The 23,808-nt window shown below is 36.4% G+C and overlaps 1 protein-coding gene across 7 annotated transcripts in view; it reads right to left on the reverse strand.

The window, feature by feature from the left end:
• Positions 1–791: 791 nt before the first annotated feature.
• The window catches only part of RNF38 (ring finger protein 38), a 50,096-nt gene continuing 27,079 nt past the window's right edge, over positions 792–23,808 (reverse strand). For 6 of the 7 annotated variants that reach the window (XM_042964488.1, XM_042964490.1, XM_042964487.1 and 3 more), the window contains 8 exons: positions 17,375–17,542; positions 15,943–16,113; positions 12,870–13,052; positions 12,501–12,607; positions 10,663–10,747; positions 7,015–7,136; positions 5,647–5,746; positions 792–4,257 (listed from right to left, as the gene is read on the reverse strand). In XM_042964488.1, coding sequence (XP_042820422.1) covers positions 4,195–4,257; positions 5,647–5,746; positions 7,015–7,136; positions 10,663–10,747; positions 12,501–12,607; positions 12,870–13,052; positions 15,943–16,113; positions 17,375–17,542 — 999 coding nt within the window. In that variant the 3' untranslated portion in view covers positions 792–4,194. The remainder of the gene's footprint in view (positions 4,258–5,646; positions 5,747–7,014; positions 7,137–10,662; positions 10,748–12,500; positions 12,608–12,869; positions 13,053–15,942; positions 16,114–17,374; positions 17,543–23,808) is intronic. The other variant, XM_007076473.3, reaches the window with a different exon arrangement.

The following is a 23,808-nucleotide window of genomic DNA, read 5'->3' on the forward strand; positions in this document are numbered from 1 at the left end:
AGACAGCACCAGCTTTGGGTTTCTTGAGGCATTCAAAGTCCAACACAAACATTCTTTCAAATATGCTGGACACAAGAGAGAAACAATCAGGACTTGGTCACTTTACTGAATGCCTCTACCAGTTAACTACTGGAGCGGGCAGAGGGCATCATCCTTCCTTAATTAAGCCAAAGAACGAATGCTTCCTGAAAGAGGGAACGGAAGGAAGTGGGATTATTTCGCCTCAATTTTTTGTATCTTGTGTCTACTTTCCTTCTCAAGTAACACAGTCAGCATATACACGGAAGTAGATTACTCTTATTTTCTTCCTTTTTAGTGAAAGGAAAGGAATTACACAAACATGTACGGAAAATGAAAGAGGCTCCTCTTTCCCTATCATGCTGACAAGAAGTTGGATGTAAGCTGTAGCTAATGTGGACAACTTTGCCTGGTTACCTACTGTAATCTTTCCTGCATCTTATGGTCAACATATAAAGAAAGAAATCTAGTTACCTACTTATGTAGCCCTACTGTTCGGTGAGTTTAGGCCACATGTGTGGCTACGTTCAGCTATCTTCTTGGCTTTTTAGAAGATAGAATTATGTTCTACGTGTTGTAATGCTAGTTGTTTTTGAGTTTCTAAGACGTCTACACAAATGCAGAAACAAAATCTGAATTATAGTCTAAAAATGAGATCTGGCTGCTAGTAGCTCAGCAGCTCTATCTTCCTGCTGGAATCCTGCTACCACCCTCCCTCCAGGCACACACAACCCTACCCCTTCCACAACACAAACATGAACCACAAAAAAATGTTTTAAGTGTACATCATACATTTATTACCAACAACCCTCTCAACTCCAAAATTGGGCACAGGGATTAAAAATAAAAATTCATTGCACTACTTAGTAAAGCATTACTAGTAACTTTCATAAAAAATGTACAAACTTTGTTAAAAATTTATCAAGCCTTCAAATGATTTGGTTACAGATATTTATAATACGTACATTTAAAACTATGTTAACTGATACAATGGAATATGATTTCAGGAAATGACTCAGCAAATGATTCCAAAAAACACCCCTGTAAGCTTTCATAATCTGAAACAAACAGCAAAATGAGGTAACCAAATGTACCAACAGGGGGGAAAATAGCTTTCTAATGAAGGCCTAAAGATATCTGTGAAAAATATTCTCTTTAAGTGAGTTGGTAGATCTCATTCAAAATACTGTAAGAGGCCCAAATTTAAGAATCTTAATAAATCACGTTTCAGAGAGTGTATAAAATCTAAATATGTGTTCACATTTTCCAGATTTTGCTCAAAAAAAAAAAAAAAAAAAAAAAAAAAAGAAAAATTCAGGACAGAAAATCCTAATGAGATCTTGATACCTGGAGGCCTTGACTTGTTTTTTGTTTTGTTCTTTTGGGGCGGGTGGGGGCGGGGGGGAGAGAGTTAAAAAAAATTTCAAGATGATTATTCATGCAAAACAAAACGAAACCCCACAGCAGAGTTAAGATGGTAAAGCCAATATCGTTTTAGGAGAAAAGAGGAAGAAGGCAACAAACCAACATCTGCCTGCTACCTGGCGCATCGCTCAAGGTGGCAACAGCCGGGCATGAATCAACTGTTCCTTCTCTTCTGGTCGCCACACAGGCGCTCACCGTGGCTGGCGTGAGCTGGTTCAGAGCACATGCACATATGCTCCTAATCCGCACTACCCACCTAATAAGCAAGTCTGTACACATCTCTAAGGGCCCCATGCACAGAAAGACATTCCCAAAGAGAGATCAGTCACAAGAGGGCGACAATCCAGGATTTTACCAAAATAGACCCTGCTGCCTCCTAAGTTGCCAAATGCCTCTCAAAAATTTGCTGGACAAGGGATTGTATGACAAGAATTCATCGTCAGAGGGAGGGGAGAAAAGGCTACTTTTCCTAGTCATTAGTACAATGTGCCTTGTTAATTAGGTATCTATATAAATTAGAAAAAGTGCTTTACTTGCATGCTTCAATAAAATGAATACTGAGTGTAGTAGTGTTATGTTAGATCTGTACAGATATAAATTTTTTGCAGCTATATAAAAGAGTCTATGTATAAGATGGGCTTTTGCCATTTTCAACATGATTTTTTAATTAAAAAAAAGATTAAACTATACGTGATTTGTAATGTAGCTGATTATTATGCCAATAATTTTGGTCTTTAACACACTTTTTATTCATCAGGAACAGGTGGGGAGTGTCCCAATGAGTTAAAAGTAACGTGCACTTTACTACTGTTGAGATGTATTTCTGATGCACTGACAAATACAGGGGCAAACAAAGTGTGCAAAATCCTATTTGTATGACTAGATAGAGGCAACAGTGTCTGGAAAAGGGCAAAATTGTGCTTCTGTGTGAATTGACTTTACTGAACTCTAAGCTGGGATGAGTCTATGGAGACTTCAAGGGAAGGCAAGTAGCATGGCAGTAACAAGTCGTTAACACTGTCTGAGGAGAAAACTGACACAGAGCCAGCTGAGAGCTGAGTGAGGCTGGCGGAGAGTCCTCACAGTCCTGACTAGGATTATGCAGCTTGTGCTACTGCGAACAAAGCAATGACACCAACTGCAGGAAGAGGCAGACAATGCTGAATACAACAGAAGGAGAGGAATCGAAACATTGCTGGAAAAATGACTTTAAACAATCTAAATGATGCTCAATGAACCTATTAAAAAAAAAAACAAAAAACCCACACAGCTATGTATTTCAGATCGACTAAATGAAGGTCAATTCCTGTTTTACAGCATTATTTTTTATACAAAAATCAAATCTTCATTTATACTGCAAGTATTCTGGACCTGTTATATTAAATTTTTCTCAAACAAAAAAAAAAATTTTAAAAGCAATAAAACATCAAAGCACATCAGGTCTAAGAATTCAAGCTGTCACAGCACTTGACCCATCCTGGAAATGAGGGTTTCCAGGAGAAGCACTACTAGACAACTTTCAGAATTGGAGGTTGGCAGGTGAATCAATACGAACAGAAATAGAGTTTTCTTAAAATATTTTAGTTGCCTATGAGAGCTTAACAAAGAACATATCAGAAGTCAAGCTGAATTAGTTAACAAATTTTGTTCTGGTGGAAGTAAAGGAGGTGAGACTTCGTGGGACGAGCGGTATTCTTAGAAATATATTACTCAAATATCTTCAGAATAGACTACAAATCTAAACATTAAAAAAAAAAAAATCACAGGTGCTTCCTGTAAGAAGCTTACTGGAAATGTAAAGGAAAAAAACAAACCATCAACATTCAAATCACTGATTGAAATGCTAATATTGCTAACTGATGATGTATGATATTGCACCTTCTTTTTGGAAACAGCAAGTTGGAGAGTACAAAATTTTTTCCCACAACAGAATCAAAAAATCAGGTTCATGGAGTGAGAATCTGTTACACTTTTTTTCTTAAGTGACCCACTCGGGACCACCGACGAAGAGAAGGTGACAGCTGCCTGAAGCAAAGGAAGAAGGCTTTTCTCATTCCATTCACTGGGAGGGAAGGGGATGGAGTATTCAATGCTTATCATTGATGCACCCTTAGCAATCAGTGTGCAACAGCAAACACAAGGGAAAAAACCAGTGTACAGTACTAGTGCTGTTTAAATAACACACCAGATTATACATTGCAGCATAATTAAAACTACACACACATTCTTGGTACATGCTGGTAGATAGGATCTCAGACACACGTTAGCGACCATGCCCTCACACAAGTAGTTGCGCACACTCTCTCTCTCACACAGATACATTTATCACCAACAGTCACACGCTGCATTCATTTCCACTCACAGTTTCTGAAGGCTCTATATAAGGTAGATTGCTATATCATCTGGAGCTACCACTTTTTATAAAAGCACATGCTAAAAGATCACGTCCACTGTAATCTTGCAGCAACACTCGGAATGATCACACAAAAACCAGGGAATGTTAGTGCACACACAAAATTAAGCTAAAGAAAAAGTCTTTGGAGTTCCAATCACACGGTTAGTATAACAATCCCATAATTGTGAAGACTAATTGTAAGCTTTTATAGTTGATTAAGTCACACAGTGCAAAGAAAGGTCCATTGACCCTTTTGGTAAAGGGAGGGCTGGAAGCCACACAGATTAAGTTCAATGGATAGTCCGTATATACATGTGATGAGGAACACCCAAACTAAACTTGTGCTCTTAGGTTGGTCATTCTGAATCCCGATGCACTTCTGAAGCATCAGCTCGGCAAATTGGGCAAGTACGATTTGCCTAAAACATAAAAGAGAAAAAAACTTGTCCGAATTGTGAGTCACACAATGAAATACGTCAAAAGCAATAAACTATTTTTACCTCCCATATAGTTTTTACATTCTTTATTCCTTTAAAAAGGTACAAAGTAATCATTTAATCTTTCTTAAAAAAAAAATACACCATCAACTCAGACTTAGTAGCTGAGGATTTTCCTAATAGGTCTGTTTTATCACACCAACAAGATTACCTATCACCAGTTCAGATTTAATAACTAGCTTAAAACTCCATCTCAACAAATGGCACCACCATTTTTCGAGTTGCCAAAGGCAGAAACCTAAGCATTACCTGCTCTACGTTCCACATCCATCATTCATCAAATATTCCCATTTCTACATTTTGACAGTTCTCGAATCAGTCCTCCTCTTTTCATCCAATTGCCAGAACTTGTTCTCTGGCTAGCCCAGGACCCATTATTCCATCTCCCCATTTCTCAGAAAGATCTCTCCCTTTCTGGTCCCCAAACAGTGGCCAGTTGTCTTTCTAAAACACAATCTCAAGCACAGCCTTCCACACTGTTTCTGGGATCAAGTCCACACTCCCTCACACTCATAAGCCGGTCACTCACTGGCCATAGCTTTGAACGGCTCTTCTCTCGCCACTCTCGCTATCAGCCATACGGAATCTGTCATTTTTGGGTCAGTCTCTGTTCCCACATGACAGGGTTGTGAGTACATAAAATACTTTCTTCTTCTGAAAAGTTAAGACCCTTTGCCTTCAGGGTTCGGTTTGGGCTAAACTGGGCACCCTTAATCCGTGCTCACAGAGAAAAGACTGATTCTATTTTAACTTCTCTGTCTTCCTCACCAAACTGTAAACTTCTCTAACCCAGTGGTATTATCTCCTAATCAGAATGCTCAAAAAAAAACCAAAACCAAAACAAACAAAAAAACAGTTGATCATCTTTAAATTATTTTACTGCATCATATTTTCATTCTACTATTATAAAATATAGAACTTGTGTCCTTTGGGTTTTTCAGATCTACAAAAGAAAAAATGATCAGAATTAAGTAAGAAGCACTAGAGGTTTATTTCCCAAGTAAATCTCTGACAAAGGAGCTCCAGTGAGGTCCACCTGTAAACTCTTAAGAGAAAAATGGCCCGTCAAGTTCAGGCCTTGTCCCCACACACCATGAGAAAGGAAACACTGATGACCAAGGACAGATAACTCATTTTCAAGTTACTCCCACATTAATGACTGTAGTTAATTTTTACTGATGTTTTCTCTTCATTCACAGAAATCATTGAAAATTTTGTCCCCTTACCCACCCTCCACAAGCAATGGATTTAAAACTACAGTCAGTAAAAAAGAATTCAATGTTACTCTCTTCACAGATACCATCTCTTTACCTTAAGCCATTTGTCGACACACTTGGCATGGAACTCGTGGTTACAGGGTAAAACTCTAAGTAGCTGCCTTGACTCAAAATCACACATGCATACTACACACCTAAAAAAAGCAAAAAGATCATTTAACCATAAAACCAAGTGGTTTCCTATTTTGTTATGACTACTGAAGCCTACAACACCATTTACCATCTCACTTTTCAAAATGTCATTTAAATTTTAAGACAAAGTAATCTATCAATACCCTGAAATAATCATAACCTAAGACATTTAGTAAGAGTGCTTTGCTCTGAGAGATCATCACGAAAATTTTATTTTTAAAGTTTATTTTATTTAATTAAACAAATATTTTTAATATTTACTTATTTTGAGAGAGGGATAAGAGAGCGAGCAGGGGAAGGGTAGAGAGGGAATCCTAAGCAAGCTCCGCAATGTTAGCACGGAGTCCAATGCAAGACTTGAACCCATGAACCGTGAGACCATGACCCAAGCTGAAATGAAGAGTTGGGCGCTTAACTGACTGAGCTACCCAGGCACTCCCAAACTGTACACTTTAAATGTGAATTATATCTCCATAAAGTTGTTATTAAAGATAATAATAAGCAGAGTGTTTAGGTAAAAACCTCAATCTTTACATGTATGAGACTCTTCAATCTTACATAAACTATTCTAGGGGTGCCTGTGTGGCTCAGTTGGTTAAGCGTCTGACTTCAGCTCAGGTCGTGATCTCATGATTTGTGGGTTTGAGCCCCACGTCAGGCTCTGTGCTGACAGCTCAGATTCTGTGTCTCCTCCTCTCTCTCCCTCCCCCACTCTCTCTCTCTCTCTGTCTCAAAAATAAACATTAAAAAAATAAAAGTGGAGTGCCTGGTGGCTCAGTTGGTTAAGCATCCGACTTTGGCTCGGGTCATGATCTCGGGGTTCATGAGTTCAAGCCCCACATCGGGCTTTGCGCTGACAGCTCAGAGCCTGGAGCCTGCTTTGGATTCTGTGCATCTTCCTCTCTCTCTGCCCATCCCCTGTTTGCACTCTCTCTCTCAAGAAAAAAAATAAACATTAAAAAAAATTTTTTTAATAATAAAATAATCAAAAACAATTTCTAGGCAACCTCAAAATACAGAACAGCACTGTCCAACAAAACTTTCTGAGACAGAAATGTTGAACATCTTCCAACACAGTATCACTAGCTAGTGCAATAAACTTAACTTTAAAATTTTAAACAGCCACACATGACTAGTGGCTACCATACGGAACAGGCCTAGAGTATGCAATAGAGACTATTTATCAAGTTATCTTTGACTTTCAAGTTTTTATTTTATAAAGGTAAAAAAGGAAATTTCACATAGAGTGATGTCGGCAAAATGTACTTACAAAGTCTGCTCTGACTGGTGGTTATTAGGATTGAACCGATAAGAAGGAAGCTGTTCGATATCTGCTTTAGTCAGTCCTCGAGGCTTAGCCTCTCCTAGTCGCTCTGCCAGGTTTAAGAGGGCCTAGAAAGGGGGCAAAAGGAGTAAAAATTTTAATCTCTAAGTTTTCTATTTCAATAATCGAAAACCCCTACAACAAAAAACCGCAACCCTATCATTAATATGGAAAATTTTTAATACATACACTAGTAGAAAACAGCATAATGAACTTCCACATGCCAATTACCCAGACTCAACAATTCATGGCTAATTTCACCTAGTACTGTCCACTCCTAAATCCCAGATTATTTTGAAACAAAAGTAAAATATTGTATTTCATTGATAAAATAGTTCTGTGTATATCTTTAAAACAGTCTGTCAACTTCAGCCCTTCTGACATTTTGAGCTGGACAAAATTTCATTGGTGGGGGGGGGGGGGGGGGGGGGGGAGGCTGTCCTTGTGTATTGTGGGATATTTAGTAGCAGCCCCCAGCCTCCAGCTGCTAGATGCTAGTAACAGCACACCAATACTGTCTCCAGATGTTGCTAAATACCCTGGGGGCCAGGGTGGAGTAAAACTGTCCTCAAGTTGAGACTCACCATTTTCAAAAGTAAAAGAAGTTTTAAAAGAATATAATCACAGTAACATCACACCTAAAAAATTAACAATTCCTTAAATGTTAAGCATCTCTGATTGTTTCAATTATTTCCGAAAACACTTTTAAAAATAGTTGTTCAAATCAGGATCCAAATCAATCCGTACCTTACCACTGTTTGACAGGTCTCTAGTATCTTTTTTTAGATACTGTTTGTTCTGTTGAACAAACCGGGTCAATGGCTTGTACAAATTCACAGTCTGATTTTTGCTGACTGAACCTACCTACCCAAGATTTGTGTTTTCCTGTCCCCTGTACTTCCTATAAATTGGTGGCTTCAACTATTCCCATTAGGCTCATCATGCCTAGGACCATTAATCCATTAAAGATGGCAAAATGGTAATATTCTATCATTTTCTTAATTTATTAGATGAAATATTACTAATATTGAGCAACTGCCCCATATGAAACTGTACTCAGTAGCATAATTTAAATAGAAAAGGGTAGGCCAATGAGTTTTTTTCTTTTATTTTTTGAAGTCATCACTAAGAACTCATGGATTTTAAGACAGTTGTTATGTTTCAATATATGGCTGCTATTACACTTACTGATTTTACAAACAGTACCTCCTTTCTCCCAGTTTTCATTGGTTCTAATTACTCATTTTGCTTTATTCTACAATTTTCCAGTCTTTCGTATGCTGCTTTCCCCTCTTTCTTAGGCTACCACAGGGTATACACAGAGAATGTATAACAATGAAATGATGATGGACAATGAGAGGAATAGAATCAACTTCCCAAAATCTCAATAATTAATGCTGTGATATTTGAAGCCACAATGCTGTTTTCGATACAGCTTTATTTGGAGAATTGGGTCATCTAAATAAATTGCTCCTCCTTCACCATGCATGCCCCTAAGTCCTTTTAAAATGTTAGATAGCAAATTGTTAAATTTAATTGATGCTGATTACAATTAGCACATAAAATTTAGAATATAGCTGGTATTAACTGTTTTATACTACAGGACACTTGGGTCAATGAAAACAACTTAAGACAACTATATTCAATAAAGTATGATCATTAAGCCCTTACTGGGTGGAGGCTATGATAATCAAGTCTTCAATGAATTTATATGATCTAGCAAGCAAGACACCTGAAGGCAGAACATGACAAGTCTGCATGGCTTTCTTTTTGTTTTTAGGTTTACTTACTTTTTTAGGAGAGAGGGAGACGGACAGGGAGAGACAAAGGGAGGGAGGAAAGGAGAGAGGGAGAGCATGTACACATAAGTGGGGGAAGGGCAGAGAGGGAGAATCCCAAGGAGGTTCCACACTGTCAGTGCAGAGCCCAAGGCGGGACTCAAACTCTTGAACCGTGAGATCATGAACTGAGCTGAAGTTGGACACTTAACTGACTGAGCCACCCAGGCGCCCCAGTACGCATGGTTTCGTAAGAACTTTAAGAACAAAAAGGAGGGAGAAACTCATTTGGATCTGGAAATGGACTAGAAATGCCTTTCATAGACGTAGTATTTTTAGCTGGGTCTTAAAAGATGGCTAAGTTTTAAATGTGGAGGAGGAGGAAAGTTCTTAGGCAGAAGGACAAAGGAAGTAAAGGCACTTAGGCAAGAATGCAAAAGTATTTTTTTATTTGGCACTGGAATACCTTTCTAAACTGGATTTTAGGTCAAAACAAGAAAAGCAAAAAATTCTTGACTGGATTAAAGTATGACTGCAGAAGATCAAACATATTTAACCTAAAATATAGTTTAGAAAGGTAATGCCAAATAAAAATATTTTTCTTACACTGGGATAGTATATCATGGTTTTTTTCATTAATGGGTACATGATCATTTAATCAAGAGCTGTCTTTTTTGGCGACATGACTTATGACTTCCTTTTAGTACAGAATGCCTAAAGGACAACTAACTCCTTTGCAGAAAACTAAAGTCATCAGTGTAGAAACAAACCAGAAAATCTTTACAGCCCCTTTCTCTCTCTAGAAATCTGGAAATGGAGGGGTACCTGGGTGGCTCAGTCAATTAAGCATCTGACTTTGGCTCAGGTCATGATCCCACAGTTCCTGGGTTTGACCCCTGCATCAGGCTCTCTGCTGTCAACGCAGAGCCTGCTTGGGATTCTCTATACCCCCTACTCCCTCCCTCTCTCTCTCAAAAGTAAATAAAATACTAAAAAAATTAAATGGAAATGAAATCCAAAGGTCAGGGCAGTGTGACTATATATATAGAAAGAAAATGACACAATACCATTTTGAAAACTACAGAATATTATACCATCTGGCCTGATCTCTTTCACATGTGTTAAAAACAAAACAAAAACCAAAAAAAAAAAAAACAAACTAAAGGTGTTTTAAGATTGTGTATGTGTGTGTATGTATGTGTCTCTTCCTTGTCTCTAGCTTCTATTCACAGTGTCCAAATAGAGACTGAGTGAGGATGGAGTGAAAAAGAGAACTAGCAGTATCAAAACAAAGTGACACTGTCGCTCACATTCAACAATACAAAGCTGCCTTCCAACCCCTAAACTGCACCTCCTCTTCCTAACCTCCAATAATATGAGGCACCTGGGAGGCACCTTCCTCCCGCAATATTCACTTTAGTCACCAATGTTGTTCCTCAAGAATATCCAGCACTTTCCTACCTCAATCTCACGCATAAAGCAGCCTTCCCATCCTTCAGGAGCCAGGTTAAACAACTGTGCTTCCACAAAATCTTTTCAGAATATCCAATCATAATTCACTGCTTTCTCATGTACATTCTCTCAAAGGAATTATATATAATTCTAATACAGGACCAAAGTCTATCTCATTATCACAGCTGTGTGGTACATGTAGAAATATCCTTAAGGATGCTAACCACTTTTTGATATATTTGTATTGTGAAATGTACAACGATTTATCTAATACATGTTTAATTAGATGAATGAGTGAATGAGTAAAAAAATACTTCTTTTGTGTATAATACTATGCAAACAAACTCACAGTTCACCTACTAACCTCATAATTTTCTACTTCTCCATCTTCCACATCCAATTCAAAGCTGAAAGTTGGGCCCACTGCAGGTGGCACTGGAAGCATTGATCTGCAGTGAAATAATCAAAACTAGCATTGATACACTGGTACATCACTTCAATGAACAGGTGGGAAGAACAAGGCTAATGCTACAGGGATAAAGAACGGTCAGTGTTACTCAGTGGCAATTTTAATGAAATGGACTTTGCTAGCAATAAACAAAAACTGACATTTTAAAAATACCATTCAGAATAGCATAAAAAATATGAAATATTAGGGATTAGTTTAATAAAACATGTACAAGACCTATACAATTAAAAACTAAAAACACTGCTGGGAAAATTTTTTTTTAAATGAACAAATAAAGAAATATACTGTTGAGTGGACTAGAAGATGTCAATTCTCTTCCAAAACTGATTTACAGATTTCATGCAGTCCCTACACCAAAATCCCAGCAAGCTATGCTTTAGTAGAAACCTAGCTGATTTTAAACTTTGTATGGATCATTCAAGACTTTAAATCATTTTAAGAACCAAGTTCTGATACTGTCTGATTTTAAGACTTATAATAAAGCTATAATTATCAAAATAGTGTGACATTGGCGCATGGCCCTCTGTACAAAACATTTCCTACCCTTCTTAGAAATTAATTATAGGCACAAGACTAAATTCTAGCCAATGGGATGTAGGCAGGAGTACAAGACATGCAACTTCTAGGAAGTAGCCTTGAGAGGTGGGCAGAGAGATCCATTTTCATTTTTACTAGCTGGAGTATAGATGTAATGGCTAGAACTTGAGGAACCATCTTTAATCACATAGAGAAAGCCATAAAATTTTGAAGATGGTAGAACCATTCCTCAGTTATGGGGTAACAAACAATCCCTGAATTGCCTACTTCTGAACTTCATTCCATGAGAGAGAAAAAAAGAGCTATCACGTTTAACCCACGGGTGTATGTTACAAATGTAATCCTAACAATATTTCTTTTTTTTTTTTTTTTTTTAATTTTTTTTAACGTTTATTTATTTTTGAGACAGAGAGAGACAGAGCATGAACAGGGGAGGGGCAGAGAGAGAGGGAGACACAGAATCTGAAACAGGCTCCAGGCTCTGAGCTGTCAGCACAGAGTCCGACGCGGGGCTCGAACTCACGGACCGCGAGATCGTGACCTGGCTGAAGTCGGATGCTTAACCGACTGCGCCACCCAGGCGCCCCAATCCTAACAATATTTCTAAGGCACAGATAACTTTTCTCTCTTCCCTTGAGAAAAGCAGCAGCATCGAAAGCTGGATAATCAAAGGTGACAAGTGATGACAGCTGTGTAAGAGGCAAAAACTGTCAATTTTTCTACCTTTTGATTTGTTAAACCTATTTTCTGGCTCACAAATTTCTTCCTCTCCCACTTCTCCCTTGTCCTTGGCTCTTCTCTTTAGTTCACCTTTAAATGGTCCCCCACCCCAACCACTCAACATTAAATAAAAACTAATATCTGGGGGTGCCTGGGTGGCTCAGTTGGTTAAGCGTCCGAGTTCAGCTCAGGTCATGATCTCGCAGTTCATGAGTTCGAGCCCCGTGTCAGGCTCTGCGCTGACAGCTTAGATCCTGGAGCCTGCTTCAGATTCTGTGTCTCCCTCTCTCTCTGCCCCTCCCCTGCTCATGCTCTGTCTCTATCTCTAAAAACATGAATAAACGTTGAAAAAAAAAAAAACCTAATATCTAACACAGCCTAAATTATAAATCACAGAGAAGATATTCATTTCATAAAATAAACTCTCAAGGGTGTAAAAATTCAGAATTCATTAAAATGAGAAAAACAGAACTTACAACACATATGGTAGTAAGCTGGGATGATAAGGGGGAGGTGGTATTGGCTGCTGGGATCGATATCTACTACGTCCTGTGAGTCTCCGAGGCATAAACGGAGGATAAGGCTGTAAGGGGAAAATGTTAAAACAATTTAAGATCATTCCACCTTTGCAACTATTTAATCTGTCAAACAGTCTCTCTTCTTAAAAAACCAACAAAGTTAAAAAAAAAAAAAAAACCCAAAGAAACCAAAATATCTACAAAGTTCTTTAAGTCACATTTCCTATGTCTTAAATGTTAACACAGACACAACTAGTTTAAAACATAAAAGTTAGGCGTAAGTTATCCAAGCAAGTAATAAATTAATAACAATGAATGAAAACTTACTACTCCAAAGGACACCTCCTGATGCAAAGGATCATGGGTTAGGAACTGCAAGGGAGCTGATGGAGGTAATGTTGGGGGATGGGCCGATGGAGGGTAAGTAAAACCTCCTACTGGAAGATGTTCTCCTAAGAGTTCCACTTCATTTTCTATCCTTTGCAGAGGCTGAGGGAGGAAAAACGCAAACTAATATATTAACATACTTCCAGTATATTAGATACCTAGTGTTTAGAGAGTGTTTTATAATAATAAAAATTAACTACCCACAAAACACTTTTAAGGCCATTTATTTCTTCATGTTTATATCAATCTAAATTCATACATGTGAACAGACTGTAGTATCTTCCTGTCTTTAATTGGATTTCAATAAGACACTTTCTGAAACACGTCATTAAACATTTCCACTATCCATTCAAAGATATCTTTCTTTGGGGCGCCTGGGTGGCTCAGTTGGTTGAGCGTCCGACTTCGGCTCAGGTCATGACCTCATGGTCTGTGAGTTCGAGCCCTGTGTTGGGCTCTGTGCTGACAGCTCGGAGCCTGGAGCCTGCTTCGGATTCTGTGTCCCCCTCTCTCTGTGCCCCTCCCCACTCATCCTCTGTCTCCCTCTGTCTCAGAAATAAATAAACATTAAAAAAAAAATTAAAAAAACCAAACAAACAAACAAAGGTATCTTTTTTTTTTTGAAGTAGGCTCCACGCTCAACGTGGGGCTTGAACTCATGACCCTGAGATTAAGAGTCAAGTGCTCTAGCAACTGAGCCAGTCAGGCTCCCCCATACAGTTCTTTTATTATCTGAAACTTCTCTTTAAAAAGAGACAAAAAGGGTAAGTCAATCATATGAAAGTTAAAATTACTTTTTAGTCATATACACTTACCTACTCACAAAATTTTCAGGCACTTAATCTTTAAGAGATGAAATTGAGCATAGTATATATTTATCTATTTTTAAAGTTTGAGAGAGAGAGAAAGAGCATGCACACATGAGTGGGAGAGGGAGGGACAGAATCCCAAGCAGGCTCCACGCTGTCAGCACAGAGCCCAACACGGGGCTTGATCTCACCAACTGTGAGATAATGACCTGAGCTGAAATCAAGAGTCAGCTGCTCAATTGACTGAGCCACCCAGGCGTCCCACATAGGGTATATATTTATAAAGCAAAACCAGGGCTAAAAGGGATAAAATTCAGCAGGCATGATGCTGTATTTCTAATACATCAGAAAGATCCTTGTTGTTGTCACTAAACAGCCATGTAACTTTTATATAAATAATGTAACATGAACCTCATTATTTATTATCTACAGAACTGACATGTTCATAGCCTACTTCAAAAGTGTATTATGAACACTGAGACAATGTACAAAATCAAAGCACAGAGCATGTTTTTTTCTTGACAGTAGCTTTACTAAGGTATAATTCACATACTATAGAAATGACCCTCTAAGGAGTACAATTCAATAGATTTTGGTAGATGCACAAGAGTTGTGTAACCATCACCACTACCTAATTCCATAGCATTTTCATCCCTCCACCCCCGACCTGTGCCCATCAAGCAGTCCACTACCCAATTTCTCCAGTCCTCCCCAAGCCCTGGACAACTGCCAATCTACCTTCTGTTTCCAAAGTTTGCCTGTTCTGGACATTTCACATGTGTGAAATCATGTGTGTCCTTTGTATCTGGCTTCTGTCACTTAGCATAATGTTTTCAAGGCTCATCCATCTTGTACTTAGTACAACAGTACTTCATTCCTGTTTATAGTTAAAAAAATAATCCACTGCATCAGCTGATGAGACATTTGAACTCTTTCCACTTTTTGGCTATTAGGAATAATGCTGCTATGAACATTTATGCTTAAATGTTACTCTGACTTCCCCTTGCAGTTAGGCAGTATCAATACATTATTCAAACATAAGTGGTTACACTTTAATGTGGGAGCTTATGCATGGTTGAGAGAAATTACAACGGCTGACACTGTGATAACACAACCTAAGTTCTGAATTGATTATGTGACCGGACCTTTTAAAGGATTCCAAACCCAGGAATAAGTGATGGCTAAATTTTGTTTTAACCTTGAATTCCCAGGTAATGGAAACTAAGAAACATCTTGGCATCAATCCTGCCCTGATTCTAATAAAAGCTTTTCTTGTAGAAGTAGTTCTAACTTTTTGGATTAGCCAAACTTCTGTCAAAATTGGCTTCTACAGTTTTCAGGAGAGCAGCCATTAAGTTCACCTCTACCTGAGACCCAGCATGGTGCATAAATCCTTGGTAAAGGATGGTTAGGTTCTGTAGAATACACTGTCAAGTTCCTTTCACAGGGCTGAAATCTTTACCCATGCCTGATGGTTCAGATGCTCAATTTGGCCAGTCCAAAAGATATCTGGACCTTCTTCCTGTGCCCTCCCTTCCTCTTCTACAGTGCTTATCCCTCCTCCAACCCCCTACCCTCCAAAATATGCCTCTTAGCTATATTCCAGTCCCAAGACAGAATTATGTTAACAGACGATCTCATCTTCTTTTCATCAGAATACAGAAAAACAGGACTTAAGAAAAAAAAAGATTGAGGGTCAGAAAGTTACTTTACTTGCCTAAATGAATAAAATTATTGTGGCAAGTATAAACAATTTTATATTTTCACTTTCTATTTCAGAAATACATAAAAGGAAAAAACAGAACTGAATTTTTCTTCAGATTTACTTCCTGCAGGACTGCCGATATGAGAGAAGAAATTTAAATTATACAAAACACATATAAAAGAACTAGAAGGGCTCCTAGATGGCTCAGTCAGTTAAGCGTCTGACTCAGCTCAGGTCTTGATCTCAGGGTGAATTCAAGCCCCACCCTTTAAGGGAAAAAAAAAAAAAAAAAAAAAAACAACTAGGAAAATTTAAGAAAGCAAGTTAATTGTAGGTAAATATGCTTGTTATGTTTTTGTAGGTCTGTGAATTCCCTGATTCTTTTAAGAATCTAAATTATAGTTTTTAAATGGTAACAAATTACATCTACTAAATTAATCTGCCTCTTAGGGTCTCTACACATTCTGTGAAAATTAAAGACACAAGAGCAGATACCTACCGATCGTGATTGCTGTGTCTGGAAAGGGACAAACTGGCCCGGTGGCGGCAAATGAGGCGGATGATGGGGAGAAAGGTGAGGAGGATGTAAAAGAAATGGGTCACTAGAAATAAGGGGTGGGAACGCAGCATATGGTACTGGTAAGTGCTGAACTGAACATGCTTGAAGCATCTGTAAAAGATAGTGTTATTTGTTGTTAAAAAGTATCAGAATGTATAACCAGTGGTAACAATTTTTTAAAAGTCTATACATTGAGATTGAAATATTATTGCCATACCCCCCTCAAAATACCAAAATGTTTTTAGTAACCTATATTAACAATGAAACAAGTGTATTTTTTCATCTGTTAGTAAAATACTGGTAATTAGTACTTAATTCTGTATTTTATACAGTTCTCACAAATTAGTCAAAACACCTAAAGTTCTATGAAATGGGGTGAAAAGTGTTGCACAGAAGAGGAAGCCCTCTCTACTTGACTGAAGAAGTAGCAGGTATTACTGCTTTCCTTTCCAAGAAGTTCTCCTTTACAATCTTACAGAAATGTTTTTATTTCTAGAATTTTTATATTTATTAAGAGCCCGATTCACAGTTAAGTGCTTTATGTTATGTCTCTCATAATTTTAGTCTGCTAATTTAGTACACTGACTCCATAATCTCTTACTGAGAAACCAAACCTAGCTTGGGATAAATAAGTTAAACTAGTGTTGGTGTTTATGTGTTCCTTTTAATCTCAAATTGAAATAAGGATATTAGGATTATATTTAGATTCAGCAAAGTGCTTTCCTTTGAAGACCTTAGACAGTCATTTAAATCCTCTGGATTACAGTGAAATAAGGAGGTGAAATAAGGAGGTTGGACTGGAGGTTGGTAGAATAAAGGATAAAACATAAGCTTAAAAGGCAGAAAGAAGTGGGTGTGAATCCCTGTTCTCTCATACTAATTGTCTCTGGGACATTTTTCAATTTCATCACCTAGAAAATGGGGATACCATTTTTACTACAGCGGGCTTCCTCTAGTGTTAAATAAGTAACACCAAGCACTCGAAGTGCCTGTTAGAATCCCGTAAGTGCTGAGACTATTACTGTTGATCAGTAAAGCCTGTGAGACTTTATAACTAACTAGTTCAATATCCTATGTTAGTACCCTCAACTCAACCTTTATCAAGGTTTAATTATAAACAATGTTGATATATGAGGGACCATGCTTTGATCTTCAGGATATTCAAATATGTATAAATTTAGTTAATGTAAAAATACATCAAGTTTTAAAGCTAATTTTATTAAACTGTCATTATAAGTATACTTTGAGACTTCTGTTGCAATAAAATTGCCCTTTACTTGGAAGTGAAAAGCTTTTTACAAAAGGCAGTCTCTTCAATTCTGTTTGCTTACACGACACACTTAGCCATTCTAAAGAGGGGCTGCGGACTTACCGGAGGAGGCACACTACAGACAGGGAGGTGCTGTCCACTGAAAACCACAGAGCATCCTGGGACCTGTTGGGTACTGCAAGCAGGGATGTGCTGGCCTGTGCAGAGTGGAATCCCATGCGGTGCCACTGTTGTTACCGTGTAAGAAACAGGGACAGTGCCCTGATGGAGCTATCAGGAAAGAAAAACAGAACCTTAGAACTTCAGCTATTTGGGTAAAACATCAACTACTAAAAATTTAAATCTGGGCCTTTATTGATTCCCTTCTCAGTTACATAGATTTCCACAATATACTTCTCCAACAGCTTCAACCAGAATATTCTTTGTCATTATATAGGAAAGCTGTTTCAAGAATAGTATATGAAAACCAGAGAACTGGGATTCAACTCTACCCTCAAAAAGACTTGAAAAGGCCAAGAAAATAATGACTTGATGTATTAAGTCTTCTTGCCTCCTTTACAGAATAAACTTTTCTAGAGGAAACTTGAAACATGAAAGCTCCTACCTTCTAATATCTAGCCACATCCAATACGAAAAAAATTTTTTATGTAAACCCAACTAGTAAAACAATGTAAAGTAGTATAAAAGAAGTTAAATAATTTCCTTCTCTCTTGGCCAGTCTTATTCCTATCCTACCTGAAGCTCCATAAGCACACAAATATATATATACACGATTATCCACAAATCGATGTCATGTTTATTTTCTTTTCCTTAACAAAAATGAGATATTGCTCTGCAACTTACTTTTTTCATTTAGTATTGTAGAGATCTCTTCAAGGGAGTTAAAGTCAATTCATTGTTTTTGATACTAGCCAGATATTTCAAGTACACTCACTCAATACAGTCCTATCATTAATATACTAATGGGATATTCAAGTTGTTTTCACTCTTTCGCCAACACAAACACAATTGTAAAAAAAATATCACTGAACGTATCCCTACATACTAGTAGTTTCATTTATTTTGGAGGGATTACTGGGTAAAGGGTGAATTTTAAATTTTTTGCAAAAGGCTGAGTAAGCCACAGTCCTAACAGTCTATATAGGGCCCATTTCCCAGCACCTCCACTCAAAGTAGATGTACTTTCATTGCAAGTGTTCTTACCTACCTGAAGAATGAAAAAACAAAAACAGCACTTGCTCTGTAAACTGTATCCTTTACTTGCTGCCCATTGTCTATTAGGTTTTCTGTCACATTCATTTATAGTTTGTTTTTAGAGACACAACTACTGCTTGTCATGTCTAATAAAACTGTTTTCCCAGCATATGTTTTATCTTTTGATAAACCTTTTAATGGTTAAAGTGTATCTTCCATGAATTTATATTTCTTGGACACAAAGTGTAGCTTTTGTAGTTCCATTTATTGATGAGGTTATACATATAAGTTCCTAAATTTTCTGATACCTTTATTTTTTACATTTAATTTATACTCCAACTAAAACCGGTTTTTGTTTATAGTGTGAGGTAAGCGCTAATTTTTTCTTGAAATACTTGTTTCATTTATTAAGATGTCCTTTTTCTCTATAAAGGGAAATACCATCTTTTTCCATTCAGTAACTTCCCACTTATATTTTGTGCCAAATTTGTGCTGCTTCTGTTATAGTACCTTACTAGAAAAGTTAGTACCTAGGAAGACAAATTCTTATTACCATACTTTTTTTATTGGCCATTTTCACACATTTATTCTTATGTAATTTCTATTAATCTGTGTTAAAGGTTATGTTATTTTATAAAGGACACATAATTTTATTTTAAGGCTTTTCATTGGAATATTATGCCACATATTCAATACTATAGTACTGTCCTTCAAGAAATTACTTTCCTTCATAAAGATGTATTACTCTTACAAAATTTATTCCTCAAAGCTCCTTTAAAGTTTATAGGTTTTAATTATATTGTCAATGGTTTTTTTCTATTTCCATATAAATTGGTTAGCACTATGAGAAAAGTTAGATTTTTATGTATTTTGAAACTAATAATCTGATCCAACTTAATTCCAGAATTTAAAAAATCACTTTCCTATGTATACAATTCTACCTGTTCAATCAAAGATTCAACCTAATTATTTACTTGTCTTTTTGCTTTAGTGATAAAGAACCGTCAAAAATGATGTTCAAAGGCATTCATATCTGATTTTCATGGAAATGTTTACTGAATCTCTTTTTATGTTCTGGTTCATAGCCTTTTCCATGAAAATACTGCAAATACTTTCTTCCAAGCAGTGACTTGCTTTTTCACTTTTTAAATACTATCTTTGGATACGCAGTAATTTTTTATTTTAATGAAATATACCATGTTGGGGTTTTATTAAGTGGCTATTTATATATCCTGTTTAGGAAATCTTTGCCTACCTTATGAAGGCAATCTCCTTTAACTACTTAATTTTTTACCTTTCACATTTAGATCTAGAACCCAACTTTATTTTTGTGTATGATACTAAGTAGGAGTCAAGGTTCAAATTGATCTGCACTGTACCCAGTTGTTACCACACCATTACTAAGACCGACCTCCCTTTCCTTCCCTGAATTCCTTTAGCACCTGTGACAAATAAATGTTTAAGTTTATTTCTGACCATATATCAACAGTTCTATGTATGATTAGTACTCTTCCTATGTCTTAAGAAAGCCTTCCCTACTTTAAGATCATGAAGCTATTGCTACATTACTTTCTCAAAAGCTTATAGTTTTGCCATTAACATTTACATCTTTATCTACCCAGAACTGCTTTTGTGAATGGCAGGTGATAAAGGATCCAGTTTCATATTTTCATTTGGATACCCAATTGTCCCAGGATCATTTATTAAAAATTCTGTCTTCTTCCAACTCATTTGTTGAAGTCATTTATCATACAAGTATTCACAAATGTGTGGGTTTATTTCTGGGCTTTATGTTCTACTTCATTAGCCTATTTAGTGTTCTGGCATTAGAATCACCTAAAACAGGTTGCTGGGTCCACACCAAGAGTTTCTGAATCACAACGTCTAAGGTAGTCTGAAAATTTGCATTTCTAACAAACGTGTAGGTGATGTTCTGCCCACCAGATTATCTAGGACATACTTTGAGAATCACTAGACCAGAGTGTCAGTAGGCCAACTATTTCAGAAAGAGCCAGAAAGTGAATATTTTAGGATTGTGGGCATCTTAATCTCTGCACAAAACAGCCATAGATGATAAACAAGCATAGTTGTATTTCAATAAAACTCTACAAAAACAGCCAGCAGTAGTTTGCTTTTCCCCACTCTAGGTAATTCCAGGTCCTTTATAAAATGCCATAGAAATTACAGAATCAGCTGCCCAAGGTACACCAAAAACTTACTGGACATTTATTGGACATTACATTATTTTTATCTATTCCATGTCAGTTTTGACAACAAGCAGTTTTTACAAAATTGGATCTTTCAAGCCAAACCTTCAGTATTTAGATAAGTGTTCTTTAAACTGCCCCAACAAAGTTTTATAATCTTCTACATAGAAATCTTAAACATCTTTTGCTAAGATTGTTGCATAACTTCCTGCATACTATTTTGACTTTTCAGTGAAACTTTTTTACTTGAATATTATGGAGAATTTCAAACATGCTCAAAAGTAGTGTAATGAACCCCTATATGTAACACTTAGCCTCCAAAACCATTAACCCATCAACTTCCATCAACTTCTCCCTTTCCTGTATTTTGTTGAAGCAAATCCCAAGAATCCATCATTTAATAAATATTTTAGTACGTATTCCTGGAAGACACAATCACAATAGCATTATTAACATCCCTCAGGAAAATAAGGTATATCCCTTAAAAATAAAGTATTCTAGTTCAAAATTCCAATTGTGTCATCAATATCAAAAATTTTAAACGCATTTTTCTTTTTTTGGATCAGAATCCAAAAATGGTTTACATATTGCAGTTAATTAGAAGACCTCTAAGTTTGTAACTGCCACTTGCATCACCCTTCCTCACCTTCAGCACCACAGCTTATCTCTTGAAACAATCTGGGTTGTTTAGCATAAAAATATCTTTTTACAAGTTTTTATTATGTTTGATTCTGGTATAGAAAAACACAACTGATTGTTGACAGCTGTTTTTGTAACCTATCAATCTGTTCAATTCTTAATTCTAATGTTCACCTAAGATGCTCTGCAATTTTTCTATGCATTATCATCATTCCACCTGCAGATAGTGATGGTGTTATTTGTTCTTATTCTTACACTCTTTTTCTTGCCTTCTGTCCTGGTTTAGCTTCCATAATAATACTGGGAACAGAATTCATCTATTTCTATGGACTTACCTATTCTAGACATTTCATATAATTGTGGCCCTTTGTGACTGGTTTACTTAGCATGTTTTCAAGGTTAATCCATGGTGTAGCATGAATTAGTACTTCACTACACATTTAAGTGAATATTTCATTGTATGGATATGCCATATTTTATCTATTCAACTGATGGACATAGAGTTACTGATTTCTGTACATATAATCTGTATTTGAGCAATGTATCAAATCCTTTCAAATTAGTATTTGTGTTTTCTTCTACAATTACACAACGAGGAGAAAAATACAATTATTTCTTTCACTGCTTTACATCCATTACTACATTATCTTATTACATTTGGTAGAACTAACATTAAATAAAAATGGACAGAACAAACACTGCTAGTTGCTGATTCATTGCTGGCCAATTAGGATAAAATTAGGATAATTTTATTTATTATATTTAAGTAATTTCCTTCTTGTCCTATCTTATTAGAGTCTTTACTAAATTTTAACTGACTTTTCAACATCTTCTGATAAAATCACTATCATTTTCTCCTATTATTTGTTGATGTAATATGAATATTTTCATATTAAGCTATCCTCTTATTTGGAATAAACCTTATTTATTCATAGGTTATTCTTTTTGATACATTGCTAGATTGTATTTCTAAACATCTACTTAGAAAATCTTTCTGTGGGGGTGCCTGGGTGGCTCAGTCGGTTGAGCATCTGACCTCAGCTCAGGTCATGATCTCGCGGTTCGTGAGTTTGAGCCCCGCATCCAGCTCTGTGCTAACAGCTCAGGGCCTGCTTTGAATTCTGTGTCTCCCTCTGTCTCTGCCCCTCCTCTGCTAGTGTTCTCTTTCTCAAAATTAAATAAACATTAAAAAATTTTTTTAAAAAATCTGTGTATTCGAGAGTTTTCTTCTACCGTTCTTTGGGGATAGTTTCTACAGAAACTAAAGATAGCAATCCCCATTTTATTTTTATTATTTTTATTTACTTTATTATCTTTATTTACTCTTGATATTAAAATGATGTGGGTTTCATAAAGTAATCAGAAAACTGGTCTTAAGAAAAGCCTAGAATCATTTGTGTATTATTACATGAGTGTTCCTTAAAGATTAGAAAAATCATCTGTGAAGCCATCTGGTCACTGTACTTCTTCAATGGTAAATCTTTAAGTAGCTTTCACGCTTATGTGGTAATTCAAAATTTTCTATTATTGTTGGTTCAACTTTGGAACTTCACATTTTCTGTTGCCCCAGAGTTATATATAGACTTTCATTATAATAGCTAACAACAAAGTTAATTAAGCTAATACCGGAGTACTTATCACTGGTACTAGTTTAAGTGATCAAAATAATTCAATTATTCTAACATCCCTTATAAAATAGTTGTTTTTATTTTACAGTTGAAGAAAATTCTTTGAATGTTTCCTATGTGTATGGATATAGATCTTTTTATCAATCCTACTCTTATTTATGTTATTTGTTCTTTTCTCCTTACCCAAGCTCACAAGGTGCTTGCCATTCTTATCAATTTTTCAAAGCACCAGGACTGGGTTTCCTTTGTGCTGCTTCAAAACAGATTTCCATATTATTAATTTTAATTGTATTTCCTAGTAATTTATTCTTCTCAATTCTTTTTGGTTTACTCTATTTTCCCCCCCTAATTACTCAAGCAATTAGTTCATTTATTTTCAATTTTTAAAACAAATAACGAAGGTTTATAAAATTTTCTCAGAAAACAGTTCTAGGCATATGACTTTGATAGGATTTTTCCTTTAATTTTCCTTAATTATAATCTGCCTCAAATATTTCAGTGTCATTTTTTAAACCAATTTTCAAACTTATAATTTATAGTTGTATCAGATTATGACCACAAAGAATGTGGTCTAGAAAATGTTTTCTTTTTAGAACTTCTTATTGCATGATAAATTTTTTGAATTGTTTCATTAACACAAGGGAAGAACAAGTCTGATAGAAGATGGTGCCTGGGAGATCATATTTTCTTTCAATTTTTTCATTGTTTCCACACTCTAGTGTAGATGAAAAAAAGGGATGCTAATCTGAGTCTCTTTCCTTTGTTAATTTCTCCTGTCTATAAACTTGATTTTTTCCTCATCCTGAAAATTCAGCAACTTTATTAGAATACATCTAGATTTGTGTTTTTTTGACTTCAGAAACTCCAC

The sequence above is a fragment of the Panthera tigris genome, chromosome D4, assembly GCF_018350195.1.
Source record: "Panthera tigris isolate Pti1 chromosome D4, P.tigris_Pti1_mat1.1, whole genome shotgun sequence".
In the NCBI taxonomy this organism is placed as follows: Eukaryota; Metazoa; Chordata; class Mammalia; order Carnivora; family Felidae; genus Panthera; species Panthera tigris.